Raw genomic sequence first — 14,726 nt, forward strand, 5'->3', positions numbered from 1 at the left:
GGAGATGGAAAGGAGAGACAAAGAGGGACCAAGGAAAAAAAGATGTAAGAGGAAAAAGAATGAATAAATGAAAAATGAGAAATTGAAGAATGCAAGTCAGGAATACAAGCAAGGAGTGGAATAAATTCGATATGCCAAGCATCCTTATCATGGTAAGGATGATCCATGTCAGTAAAGTATATTCGATATTCCAATAACTCAACTTAGAAATAGATTTTCTCGAAAAAAAAATAATTCATTAAACTTTTTTGCCCAATGTAGGTATAAACTTCTTGATGTATCTATCAGAGAAGACTTTTTTTATGGGAGCTGGGTGAATTGCAATTGCAAATAAGAAATCATCCATTGCAATGCAAACGTCAAAGTACATGGACAGTACATAACAAACCATTCAGAATAGTAGATAATATACTTCTTGAGGGTGATAGATCGTGAATGAGATAAAATATCACAGGCTCAGATAAACCAAGCTCAGCCTATCAAATGGACCCCACTAGAGAACAACAGAAGGAGAGTGAAAGAAGAGACAACGATGGAACAAGAAAAAAGAAGATCTAAGAGGGAAAAAAAGGAACGGATGGAAAAAAAGAGAAAAATGAGAAAATGGGGAAAAGCAAGTCAGACAAACAAGCGAGGAGTAAAATAGATTCGATATGTCAGACATCCTTATCATAGATGGTAAGGATAATTCACGTCAGTATAGTATATTCGATATGCCAATAACTTAACTTACAAATAGATTTTCTCTAAAGAAAAAAAAAATTAATTCATTAAGTTTCATTGGCGAATGTATGTTTAATCTTCTTGATGCATCTATCAGAGAATATTTTTTTATGCGAATCGGGTGTATCAAAATTGCAAACAAAAAATTATCCATTACAATGCCAACATCAAACTACATGGACAGAACATACGAAACCACTCAAAGTGGTGGACAACATACTTCTTAAGGGTGACTGATTGTGAAAGGGATAAAATATCTCAGGCTCAGATAAATCAAGTCCAGCCCATCAAATGGACCCCACTAGAGAACAACAAAAAGAGAGAGAAAGAAGAGACAATGAGGGAACAAGGAAAACTAAAATATAAGAGGGAAAATAAGGAACAGATGGAAAAAAAAATGAGAAAGGAGGAAAAGCAAAGTCTGGCAAACACGCGAGAAGTGAAATTGATTTGATATGCTAGACATCATTATCATGGATGGTAAGGATAATCCACGTCAGCATACTATATTCGATATGCCAATAACTCAACTTACAAATAGATTTTCTCCAAAGAAAAATAAATAATTCATTAAGTTTCTTTGCTCAATGTATGTTTAAACTTCTTGATACATCTATCATATAATACTTTTTTTTATGCAAAACGTGATGTATCACAACTGCAAACAAGAAATCATCCATTGCATTACCAATACCAAACTACATGGACAGTACATACCAAACCACTCAGAGTGGTGGACGACATACTTTTTAAGGGTGACTGATCCTGAAGGAGATAAAATATCTCAAGCTCAGATAAACCAAGCTCAGCCTATCAAATGAACCCCACTAGAGAATAACAGAATTAGTGGGGAAGAAGAGACAAGGAGGGAATAAGAAAAAAAAAAAAGATGTACAAGGGAAAAGAAGGAAGGGATGGAAAAAAAAAAGGAGAAAAATGAGAAAGGGAGAAAGCAAGTATGGCATACAAGCGATGAGTGTAATTGATTCGATATGCCAGACATCCTTATCATGGATGGTAAGGATAATCTACGTCAGCATAGTATATTCGATATACCAATAACTCAACTTACAAATAGATTTTCTCCAAAGAAAAATAAATAGTTCATTATGTTTCATTGCCCAATGTATGTTTAAACTCTTTGATGCATCTATTAGAGAAGACTTTTTTTATAGGAGCCGTGGTGTATCGCAACTGCAAACAAGAAACCATCCATTGCATTGTCAACACCAAACTACATAGATAGCACATACCAGACCACTTAGAGTGGTAGACGACATACTTCTTAAGGGTGATTGTTCCTGAAGGGGATAAAATTTGTAAGACTCAGATAAACCAAGTTCAGCCCATCAAAGGGACCCCACTAGAGAACAAAAGAAGGAGAGAGAAAAAAATGACAAGGAGGGAACAAGGAAAAAGAAGATCCAAGAGGAAAAAGATGGAATGAATGGGAAAAAAGAGAAAAATGAGAAAGGGTGAAAAGCAAGTCAGACATAGAAGCGAAGAGTGGAATAGATTTGATATGCCAAACATCCTTATTATGTATAGTAAGGATGATCCACATCTGCATAGCATATTTGATATGTCAATAATTTAACTTGCAAATAGATTTTCTCCAAAAAAAAGTAAATAGTTCACTAAGTTTCTTTACCCAATGTATGTTTAAATTTCTTGATCCATTTATCAGAGAAGATTTTTTTATGGGAGCCATGGTGTATCGCAACTACAAACAAGAAATTGTTCATTGCATTGCCAATACCAAACTACATGGGTACTACATACCAAACCACTCAGAGTGGTGGACGACATATTTCTTGAGAGTGACAGATCCTGAAGGAGATAAAATATCTCAGGCTCAGATAAACCAAGCTCAACCCATCAAAGAGACTCCATTAGGGAACAATAGAAGGAAAGAGGAAGAAGAAACAATGAGAGAATAAGGAAAAAGAAGATGTAAGAGGGAAAATAATGGAATGATGGAAAAAAAACAGAGAAATTGTAGAAAGCAAGTCAGGCATATAAGAGAGAAGTGTAATAGATTTCATATGTCAGACATCATTATCATGGATGATAAGGATGAACCAAGTCAGCATAGTATATTCGATATGCCAATAACATAACTTATAAATAAATTTTCTCAAAAGATAAATAAATAGTTCATTAAGTTTTTTTGCCCAATATATGTTTAAACTTCTTGATGCATCTATCATAAAATACTTTTTTATGTGAGCCATGGAGTATCGCAACTGTAAGAAAGAAATCATCCATTGCATTGCCAATACAAAACTACATGGACCGTACATACCAAACCACTCAGAGTGTTGGGTCACATACTTCTTGAAGGTGACTGATCCTAAAGGAGATAAAAAAATCTCAGGCTCGGAGAAACCAAGCTCAGCACATCAAAGAAACCCCACTAGAGAACAACAGAATGAGAGAGGAAGAAGAGACAATGAGAGAATAAGTAAAAAAAAAAGATGTAAGAGTAAAAAGAAGGAAGTGATGGAAAAAAAAAAAGAAAAATGAGAAAGGGGAGAAAGCAAGTCAGGCACACAAGCGAGGAGTGAAATATATTCGATATGTCAGTCATCTTTATCATGGATGGTAAGCATCATCCACGTGAGCATAGTATATTCGATATTACAATAATTCAACTTGCAAATTGATTTTCTCCAAAGAAAAGTAAATAGTTCATTAAGTTTTTTTGCCGAATGTATATTTCAACTTATTGTTGCATCTATCATAGAAAACTTTTTTATAGGAGTCGTGGTGCATCGTAATTGTAAAAAAAGAAATCATCTATTGCATTGCAAATACCAAACATCATGGAATATACATACCAAAACACTCAGAGTGGAGAACGACATAGTTCTTGAGGGTGACTAATCCTGATGAGGATAAAATATCTAAGACTCAGTTAAACAAAGCCCATCCCATCAAATGGACCCCACTAGAGAACAACAGAAAGTGAGAGGAAGAAGAGACAAGGAGGGAACAAGAAAAAAGAAGAAGTAAAAGGGAAAAGAAAGAAGTGATGGAGAAAAAGAGAAAAATGAGAAAGGGTGAAAGCAAAACAAGGATACAAGCGATGAGTGCAATAGATTTGATACGTCAGACATCCTTATCATGGATAGAAATGATGATTCATGTTAGCACAGTATATTCGATTTTCTTTGCTGAATGTATGTTTAAACTTCTTGATGCATCTATCAGAGAATATTTTTTTATGCGAGCAAGAAATCATCCATTACAATGCCAACATCAAACTACATGGACAGAACATATAAAATCACTCAAAGTGGTGGACAACATACTTCTTGAGAGTGACTGATCGTGAAGGGGATAAAATATTCCAGACTCAGATAACCAAGTTCAGCCCATCAAATGGACTCCACTAGAGAACAACAAAAGGAGAGAGGAAGAAGAGACAAAGAAGGAATACGGAAAAAGAAGATGTAAGAGGGAAAAGAAGGAACATATGAAAAAAAAAATGAGAAAGGGGGAAACAAGTCTGGCAAACAAACGATGAGTGAAATAGATTCGATATGTCAGTCATCCTTATCATGAATGGTAAGGATGATCCACGTTAGCATAGTATATTCGATATGCCAATAACTCAACTTACAAATAGATTTTCTCCAAAGAAAAATATATAGTTCATTAAATTTTTTTGCTGAATGTATGTTTAAACTTCTTGATGCATCTATCAGAGAATATTTTTTTATGGGAGCTGGGTGTATCACAATTGCAAATAAGAAATCATCCATTGCAATGCCAACACTACACTACATGGATAGAACATATCGAACCACTCAGAGTGGTGGACAACATACTTCTTGAGGGTGAATGATCCTGAAGAGAATAAAATACCTCAAGATCAGAGAAACCAAGCTCAGTGCATCAAAAAAATCCCACTAGAGAACAAAAGAAGGAGAGATGAAGAAGAGACAATGAAGGAATAAGGAAAAAGAAGATGTAATAGTGAAAAGAAGGAAGAGATGGAAAAAAAAAAGTAGAAAAATAAGAAATGAGTGAAAGCAAGTCAAGCAAATGGAGAGAGGAAGAAGAGACAATGAGAGAATAAGAAGAAAGAAGATGTAAGAGGGAAACGAAGGAAGTGATGGGAAAAAAAAAAAAGAGAAAGGGTGGAAAACAAGTCAGGCATATAAGCGATGAGTGTAATAGATTCGATATGCCAGTCATGGATGATAAGGATGATCCACGTCAGCATAGTATATTCGTTATGCCAATAACTCAATTTACAAATAGATTTTCTTCAAAGAAAAATAAATAGTTCATTAAGTTTTTTTGCCCAATGTATATTTAAACTTATTGATTCATCTATTAGAGAAGTTTTTTTATGGGTGACGTGGTGTATCGCAACTGTAAACAAGAAATCATCCATTGCATTGTCAATACCAAAGTACATGGACAGTTCATACCAAACCACGTAAAATGGTGGACAACATACTTCTTGAAGGTGACTGATCCTGAAGGGGATAAAATATTTAAGGCTCAAATAAACCAAGCTCAGCCCATCAAAGGGACCCCACTACAGAACAATAGAATGAGAGAGGAAGAAAGAGATAATGAGGGAACAAGGAAAAAGAATATGTAAGAGGGAAAAGAAGGAAAAGAATGAAGGGTTGGAAAAAAAATGAGAAAGGAGGAAAAACAAGTCAGGCATACAAGTGAGTAGAGTAATAAAATTGTCATCCCTCACCACTTTCAATTTCAAGAATAAAAAAAGATCAGGCCGGATGAGAAATGAGGCTTCTTTGATTTCATCAGCTTCTTCAATCTTTCGACGAGCTCTAGAGAGAATATCTTCTCCAAAAAATAGATCTCCGACTTCCATTTTACAACAAGGATGAGAGACTACGAGAGACTTTAAAACAATCTTATTATATTGGATTTGCCCTCTAAACAACCCGTGAACGTAGGCATTATGCCGAATCACATAAATCTGTGTATTCCTCTCTCTTTTATTTTTCTTGCATTTATTTTTCATTCATTGCCATAGATGTATGTAGGGATGTTGTACAAACACACCGGATTGCCGCCAAGGGCTCCAAACCACACCGATCAAGGCCCGAAACACCACCATGGGTTGAGAATGATTCCTTTTCCTATTCCGACATGTTGTGCAATTTTTTGAAATCCCTTAATGTTCTAAGTGCTCTTATGACTACTTCCCCATAAATGAATCCCCACTTTTTTTTCTTGGTGCATTTGTACAATTGTTGAAGACAGAAAAGCTACAATTTCAACCTTAAGAGGATTATCAAATCCTCGAAAATTCATCGTGGCACCAACTTGTGCGCACATAATCTCGCCTATTAAACCACCTGTTACCATTGATCTGTCTCCCTTTTTGAAATTGTAAAAGCCACATCTCAAATTAGTTCTCAATAACTGTCATGGTAACTATTTTCAGAGGCTAAAAATGGCAACGGGCCTGCTGTCTATCGTTCTATCAAGAGGTTAAAAGCAGAATAATTTGTAAGTGTCTTCTAATATGTAACGATCGATCGAGGTGCTTTTATATATTGTTTATCTGCCAAATTCATAGTCATTAATTGCCTATTAGTTGGACCAACAGCTGGGGAAATGCATTGGCTTTTTCTTTGCCCAATACTTTTAATAATTTAATTGCCTATTGTCGTAACGCTTGAGTTGTCCACACGTTTTGGCGTTTACCATTTTTTCTTCCTTTTTTGTGGTATATAATGGGCATCTCTTCTACTTTACATTTCTCACAGCTGTTGCCTGTTGGGAATGAACCTCAACATCCCAACCACGCAACTTCAACTCTTCCATCTTCATGATCTACTTTGAGAATGCAATAATAGAAGTAGTAATTACACATTAGTAGCATATCCCCTACAGTACTACTTCCACTTTATTCCTTCCAATTATCCCAATCAAGTTGTTTGAGGTAGGGGTGTGCGGGTGAATACGAACAGCCTTAAAATTTAGCACAACCACATGATTGGCCAGAATGTTCATATTTGAAACTCAAAAAGCTTCTCACAAACAACTTGATTAACCTTGAAACCTCAGAAAAAGGGTGGAAAGTGGCATGCTTAACTTAAAATTAACTGAGTTTTGCTGCTTTCCGGCCCCCTCTTTTTCTAGTTGGACATGTCACTTTTAGAGGAAGATTGTCCTAGTCTCCTAGAGTCTTGTTGAAGTAACAACATGTTTTACAGAAGTTTGGAAAGGCCCCCAGTCAAGAAAAGAACTTCTATAGGAAATAAAAAACCGAGCACTCAGTAGGTAATTATGCGCCATCTTACAGTCATGCCCTTCAAATCTTTTTGGTAATATAGTAATACAAACAGTCAAACACCTTCCTTTTCTCAGTTTGCTTGGGATTCCTTTAAAGAAAAGGGGACAATGTATGTATTGAGATTATGCAGTACAAACTACAAAGCTCAAGCATTATGCCAAACGTATTATAACTCAAAACTCAATTCTGAGAGAATTGTGTACAACTACTGTAATATTTGAACAAACATGAGGCAATTTGAAGCATGGAACTCGCATCCTCGTACATGAATTCGATAACATATATGTTCAAAAAATGGTTTTCAATTGGGAAAAATGAAACAAATCCGGAAATATACGGTGCATATAAATGAAAAAGATTCAACAAATCCTCCCTCACAAGAAGAAGACCAGCACACCTGAAAGTGCCAAAACCAAGTGACTCCAAATTCCCCAGTTGATCATCCTGTACGAATTAGATTTCCCGGGTGCAGATGTTGGAGATGACCCCTCTCCATTTGTTCCTTCAGATGGAGTATCTGCAGCAGGGGAAATATCTGAAGATGGTGCCGGAGCCGGGGTTGGAGGTATATCGGTGCCAAAGATTGCCTCAGGAAGAAGGACCTTATCGACTTGGTAGACGGCAACAGGATCAGTGGAATGCACACTGCTGCTCACCTTGGTGTTTGTCCATCCGGAACCAATGTTCACTGTCCCAGATACATCGGAGAAATTCAAAGTGTACTGCCCACCGGCAAAGGTAGGTACAGGGCCTGATTCGCTTAGGTTCTTGAATTCAGCTAGGCTGTAGTAATGTGGCAAGCCATGGAAGAGAATGAGTGACTTGAGCTGGACTTTAGTGAGATTGGAAAGAGAAGGCTTCTTAAGAGATGAAAAGGCACCATCTTTTGGTACAAAGATTGTGATGCCTTCCTCAGTGTTGTTGGCTTGGTTTTGGAAGGTGTCTATGACTTTGGTGGACTCAAGGTAGCTGAGGAAGGTGTGGAATGGACCAGCAACAGTGAGCAAATCCGTGAGGTTTACATATTCTGGTGCTGGTGCTGGTGCTGGTGATGGAGTTGGGCTTATTGAGGGAGATTTAGCAGTTTGAGCATATGCTGATGAAGAACACAGAAGAAGCAGTGTACAAGAAACCATAAAAATCATGGGTACTTCCATGTTTTTCATTAATCTTGAGTTGATTCCTAATGAGACCGGACTCTCCAAATTCCTGCAAGAAGTAACGTAAAGGCAATCAATCAGTAAGAAAATACATCTCAGCATCTTTAGCAATTAGCTCAGACCAGGGGACCATCCATTTAAAGAACAATGTGAGTTGAAAGTTTTTCGAATCTACCCCGAGACCAGAACCTGTTTCCAAACACGCCCATTTTTACAACCCAAAACAATAAACCTCTACAAGCACCAGAAGAACACAACAAACCTCTGTAAGAACCAGAAGAACTCGGATGCATGCTTAACATCACAACTAAGCAAATTTAGATCTTGACCAACTTATCAAGAAACGTAACAGGAGAAAAGGGGTGAAGTTTAAGTAGATATGATGAACCAGACAGAAGTGATGCAACAACAGATGGCACTGAAATATGCAGAATGTGGACACATGACTTGCACGCAAACTTGATTTGTGATCCGTTTTCTCGTATGGAAACACTTCTGCAAGTGCAGTACATTACATGTTTTTTTCCTCTTTGTTTCTGAAATGTGGTTCTTTACCATATCCTTCATACACACCAAAAAAGAGTCAACAAATTTTCTGTAAAGAAGAAGAAGCCAAGCCACACAATTTACACCACCAACAACAAAGAAACAGATCTGAATCTGCTAAAAATAGAAGCCATTTAACACAAATCTATACCCTTTGATGAGAAAAGAGAAACCAAAAAGAACAATGCGTAGCCAAATCATAAAACAGTAACTTAAGAAAGGGTACACGAAACCTATAGCGAGACTACAGGACACTGACCTCACGAAGAGGAACTCAGAGAGAGAGAAAGAGAGAGAGAGAGAGAGAGAGAGGTGGGGAATGAAAATGGAATGGAGATGGCAATGCCAATGTCTTTTGAGTTTATATAAAGAAGGATTCATTATAAAGAAAAAAAAAACAGTGGTGGTGGTCCTAATAGATGTAAAGTACTAAAGGTAAAGAGTAGGTACAAGTTACGAGGGGTTGCTGTTTCTAAACCAGGTAAAAGAAGAGTAATGATTATAATATTTTATATAATATATTATATAATAATATGTTAAATAAAGAGTATTTTTATAAAATATCTTATAAAAAAATATAATTTTATAAAAATATTTTTTATTTAATATATTATTATATAATATGTTATATAAAGTGTTGTGAGTAAAACATTTTTCGTAAAAGAATACGGGCAAGTCCTTCTCAACGGAAGAGGCTATGTCGGGTGGGCTTTCAAAATCAACTCGTTTTTTAATACTTGAGAGAGTTGAATCACCAACCCTGCAATCCACCCCATAGTTTTAAAAACGATTTAGTAGGTAATGTGCACATGCTGGGTTTTGTTTATCATCTATTATAATCTACTCTGGTATGAAAAATGGATTTGTGATTGAGCACCTTTAACATGTCTTTTCTTTTATAATCTTTTCAAGTTTATGTAATGTAAAGCTTCACGTGCATATATATATATATATATATATATTTCATACAAAAAAAAAACTGTATATATGGCAGTGAGCGGGCAATACAAAAATGGATGAACACCCCTAGATGACTGGGGCGGGCAACTGAGACAATGATGACTATAAACATGTAAAATATATGCCACAATCATCAGTGTATCTACTTTCTGTACATTCTGGACCTGGCTATCCTAAACCCCACCATTCAAAGCTCATTTCAATGTCCAATCTCCCTGTTGCTGGACCCTCCCCCGTTAAATGTTTCAAAACAATCTGATTAATGAATTACTCCAATAATCACTTTCACAGCTTGTTTCTCTTTTATTTAATAACACAAGGATTTTTCGTATAAAAAAGAAAGTATTTTGACTTAGGCTAACTCAATAATAGTCACAAAGCCAAATGGACTTTGTTTTACTCTCCATTTTTCAACAAAAATGAAGATTCAGAGTTACTGTAGAAATGGACCTTAAAACTTCAAAACATGTGTGTAATTTTCCCATTTTTCACCTAAAACACCTTTTTAAAGGTATATAATCTATTTAACATTACACTAAAATAATAGGTAAGGTTTCCTGATGGGCCCACCACGAGATTTGGGCCAATTAGCATTGGCTGTCGGGTCGTGGCCCACCACTATGATACCCGATGCCAACTGTACACAATGATTCGGCCTACATGCGCACCCACCGACAAAACAATACAAATGATACGGCGTCGCTTCCCCACGCACTAGTTCATGCTACATGCTACCAAACGACGCCGTTTTTCCCATGTGTGACCCTTGGACAGTCGGACCTGCCGACAAACCAACCATTCGGGTTCAGAAGCCAGCCCACAATATTTTCAAAAGATTCGTAATAATCTTGTTATTATTATTGTTATTATTATGGATTAATTCCAAATTAATATAATAAGTTGCTTGTTTTCACACCATCAATGAGCTAAACAAAAAATAATAATAAACATTAATGGTGTGGGAGGAGATGCGTGCCGTGTGAGGTTTCATTGGAATTTGCGGTCAAATGAAGTTAAGTCTTTTAACTCATCATTTAATTTAATTAACCTTGACTTTTACAACAATATTCAAGATAATTATTAATCTTAATATGAGCTTGCATCGATCCATGCAAGCAAGTCGTTTCATTAACTTGATTAACATGAAAGTTGTTGTTACTTTCTTACAATCATGTCACTGGATCTTGTTTGGTAGTCAAGAAAGGTTAATCTGTGACATGCCACTGTACATCAAGCTTGAAACTATGAGTTAGTAAAAAGAGGTGAGAAGATGGGATGTTGTTTTCAGCTGTGGATGGCTGGTACCATTGCCCTGTCAAGCTGATTCTATACCCATTTTAATTTGGTGGGTATTATGTTGACTCATCTACCTCGTCTGTTCTATGGCTTTCTTGGGCCATATATCTATCATCTTCATTCTCCAAATTGGAGGTTGCTCTGTTAGAAAGGGAGAGCATCTTGCTTTTGCAAATGGCAAAAATCTTAAGACATGATGGAAGCAGCTTTCAATTTTAAACAATCACAAAAGACTTTGGAGTCATATCAGTTGCACCAGAATGGCAGCATTAACTTATCTTAGAAACTTGGTTACACACCATGGTGCCATTCCATGCTTATTTTAAAATCAACCACGAAATGCATCTACATCTCTTCTGTGACATACATAACTACACTTATTCTTCAACACTCCAATTCAATTTGTTTCTATGTCATAAAAGAAATAAACTTTGGCCGTACTTCAGACTGTCGACCGGCGTCATCACAGTAACACTGCTAATAACACTTTACCTATAACAGAGTGATTGGGGTGCTAGATGCTAGTTAGAAGTGTGATAGTCAGAGTTGGACCCATGTTGTCTTGAGCGACTCACTCAAGTACTCCTGTCCATGACTTTTGGTCAAGAACAGCTTGTTTTGTTCTTGATCATTCAGGCAAATGATGGGATGCCATACAGATTCCGATTTTGGAGCTCTTAATATCTCCTTTGGGGTAAATTCCAAGCCTATTCTAACCAGGCCACACTAATTCCTGTTAATGGTTTAGCATTGAACACAAATACTATTCTCATTGGTGCATCTGAGCGAGCATAGTTAAGTGATAATTTTCTCGGGTTAATTCTAATATGCCTTGAGAGGAATAGCTTCACCCACCAGCAGCAGCAGCAGAAGAAAATAAAAGCAACCAGAAAGCATAATAGAAAAGTTTTAATTCAACAGTTAAAGATTAATGGTATGCTGCTGCTCATTTTAGCAGTGGCAGCTAAAGAACTTAAGAGAAGAGAAAAAGAACTATTTTATATTTTATAAAAAAAACTAAAGCCCCAGCTCTGCTTTAAACATCTTAAATGCCCTCTATCTGGCGCTTTACAAACCTTTGTTTCTTTTCTTTTCCTTATTATCTTATATTGCTGAGGCCAATGCTTTACAAACAATAACAGATAGACAGGACCCCATTGTGCTTTTGAAGAAATGACTGACTACATCCCTGATCTAGACTTTGCAGATAATGTTAGTACAAGAAGAATATATAAAATGACAGTCTACATTCTCTATTTGTTAAAGGCAATCACCAAAGAATTCATCTCTCTCTCTCAATTGCTACAGGTAGGAACTTTTTAGTAATTAAGACTAAACTATATAAGTGATACTTTGATATATTCAGAGGGAATAATCTAAAACCAATTATAAATTCATTAAAATCAACGGAAAAATGGGATAGTTGATAAGTTCTCTGGTTAAGTAGCAGCCCATTCTTTTCGGATGTTGAATTTATAGTTGATCTCCAGGTAGCACTTGTCATCATCATCAAGAAACTGCAGAGGTGAAAAATATATGAGACTACATGGTATTTAATAATTCATAACAAAAAACGTGTTAAAAATAATTATTGCAATCTTAAGTCTAAGTTGGGCATGTGGTACTAAGGCTTGGACTAAACTTCCTCGTAGATTTTCAAGTACAATTCACATCCAATACCCAAAACATTTAAAGCAGATATATATCAGGTCCACGTCAAGAAATAAGTAAGCAAGTCAGAATGGTCAATAAAATGTTGCAAAATTGGCCTGAAAACAGTCAATTTAGTGTGAATAAACGGGTCATGTGTAACAGATATTATGATGAATTAGAGACAATGCACATAGTTCTTAGTAAGCAGGTAGGCAGGACAAATTTGATGTGTTTCCACATCATCCTTTTCTAGTAAATAGGACAAACCAGAACCTTGTATAGATACCTGATGAAAATGAAAATCCTAGTGAGCTCAATGAAACTAGGAGTTTGATGATTTGATTCGAGTGATTATCTTGCTACGGGTGGAGGAGAAACAGTAAACACAAGTCCTGCCATGGAATTGGAAGCTATATCACTTGTTCTTAGAGGAATACACTAGAGTATTCAAGAATGAACGACGAGTAAAAAATGTTAGCATTTAAGAATGATTTGAATTAAACGGTAATTATAAACATGGTTACAAGTAATTCATGAACATATATCTAAACAGGACATAATCAGATTAATGAAGATGCTGCATGTTAGGACTCATATATTCGGATTTTGTTTCTATCATATATAGCAGCTTCAACTGTCAAGTCAGATTATGAAGATTCCTCGTAATATCTCAAGAGCTGATGACTCGACCACATTCAAGATGCAGTTGATTTATCTAGCAGATGAGTAATTGAGTACATGTTTTTTTGCTGAGGGTAAAAAACAGAGCGAGTATATATTGTTTTATTTCAAGAGCACTCGTGGTTTAACTTACCTTTGATCTAGCAGAATATGATCCTTTTGCAAGAATGCCAGAAGGGGTGATCTTTTTGGCATCACATGTGCATAAGGCTCTGACTTAGGACTGAATTGTTGAGGAATACTCTCACATTGCTTGTGGATAAGGTCTTGGACATGTTTATAAGGAATGAACAATTCTTTCTTGTAGAATTGATTTTATGAGATTAGTTAGGCCCATGAATTTTTTCATGGAGCAGAGTCTGTCACAGGACAAATAGGGTCCACACTACTTATCCCGTGACAAGGATCAGGAAAAATACTAGTCTGCACGTGAGGGAGGGTGTTGAGCAATAATCTCACATTGCTTGTGGAAAAGGTTTGAGCATGTTTATAAGGAATGAGTAATCATTTCTTGTAGAACCTATTTTATGAGATGAGGTAAACTAATGAATTTTTTCGTGAATGACCTGACCATCTCCTTTGAGCTTTCCACTTGAGAGAAAACTCATCGTGAGGGAAAAAGTTCTGTTCAAGTTTGAACTTCTGGCAATTCTAAGAACACTGATAACATACCCTTGATACCAGATTTCCAAACAGTGTTGGTGTACTTAAGGCTAGATACTATGTTATTGCTCACTTGGAAGGAGAATTTCAAGCGGTATTTACTGCCTTCTTTCAATGTAAACCACAAGCCCTTTGGATTTCCATCTTCAGGTATAGGAAGAACAATGTCAGGTCTGCTAGTTGAGACGATTGACAGACTAGTGATCTTCACATCTGGGTGAAGGCTTTCTGTAATATAAGAAACATACAACAATCTTACTGTATGCAGAAGAGAAGAAGAAGATCTTTTTATCTCTCCTATAAAAGACAAGGGACAAGGACTTTTTTGGTTGATACAAAATGTACGAGTCTGTATATATGAACTATCAGTATTGTTAAGATCAATACTTCCAAGAAGCTGTTCCTTCCACCTCCTCAGGCTCTCATCATCCTGAATTCAACTCGAAAACTAAAAGCAACAACCAAACAGCATTTTATAACAATATAGTTTCTTTTTTGTTTCCTTTTGTTTTGTAACATGTAATTTCAACTAGCAGACACAAACCTTATCCTTCTCGAGCTGTTCTTTGGGAGTATACAGAGGGCCCAACTCTAATTTGCTTCCCTCATCATCTTGACTTTCCACTGTTTCTCTTTTACTGTCTTAATTCATTAGGACAACGACCCGACCCATGACCGCAAAATATTGCAACCTTTGATACAAGTAAAAACTAGATCAGTCGATGAAGATCAGAATGAAGTCACAAAATAAC

General features: G+C 36.3%; 1 protein-coding gene and 1 pseudogene across 3 annotated transcripts; both read right to left on the reverse strand.

Annotated features, from left to right (window-relative positions):
- Window positions 1–7,167: 7,167 nt before the first annotated feature.
- Window positions 7,168–9,132, reverse strand: LOC121251722 (fasciclin-like arabinogalactan protein 7). 3 transcript variants are annotated; one of them, XM_041151058.1, is made up of 2 exons: window positions 8,981–9,132; window positions 7,168–8,224 (listed from the first exon to the last, which is right to left on the reverse strand). In XM_041151058.1, the coding sequence occupies exons 1-2, from the start codon at window positions 9,100–9,102 to the stop codon at window positions 7,390–7,392; spliced, it is 957 nt and encodes a 318-aa protein (XP_041006992.1). In that variant the 5' UTR covers window positions 9,103–9,132; the 3' UTR covers window positions 7,168–7,389. The 3 variants fall into 3 exon arrangements, with proteins under 3 accessions (XP_041006992.1, XP_041006993.1, XP_041006994.1); XM_041151059.1 differs by lacking the exon at window positions 8,981–9,132 and adding an exon at window positions 8,691–8,924; XM_041151060.1 differs by lacking the exon at window positions 8,981–9,132 and adding an exon at window positions 8,438–8,677.
- Window positions 9,133–11,873: 2,741 nt separating this feature from the next.
- On the reverse strand, window positions 11,874–14,410 carry LOC121253594 (annotated as a pseudogene).
- Between the last annotated feature and the right edge of the window lie 316 nt (window positions 14,411–14,726).

This window comes from Juglans microcarpa x Juglans regia, chromosome 2S (genome assembly GCF_004785595.1).
Source record: "Juglans microcarpa x Juglans regia isolate MS1-56 chromosome 2S, Jm3101_v1.0, whole genome shotgun sequence".
NCBI classification, from domain to species: Eukaryota; Viridiplantae; Streptophyta; class Magnoliopsida; order Fagales; family Juglandaceae; genus Juglans; species Juglans microcarpa x Juglans regia.

Excerpts from the sequence above, each read along its gene's own strand:
- LOC121251722 (XM_041151058.1), bottom strand. The coding sequence starts at position 9,102 with ATGAATCCTTCTTTATATAAACTCAAAAGACATTGGCATTGCCATCTC. Across the intron at positions 8,225-8,980 it reads TCTGAGTTCCTCTTCGTGAG|GAATTTGGAGAGTCCGGTCT; the intron begins GTCAGTGTCCTG and ends TACTTCTTGCAG.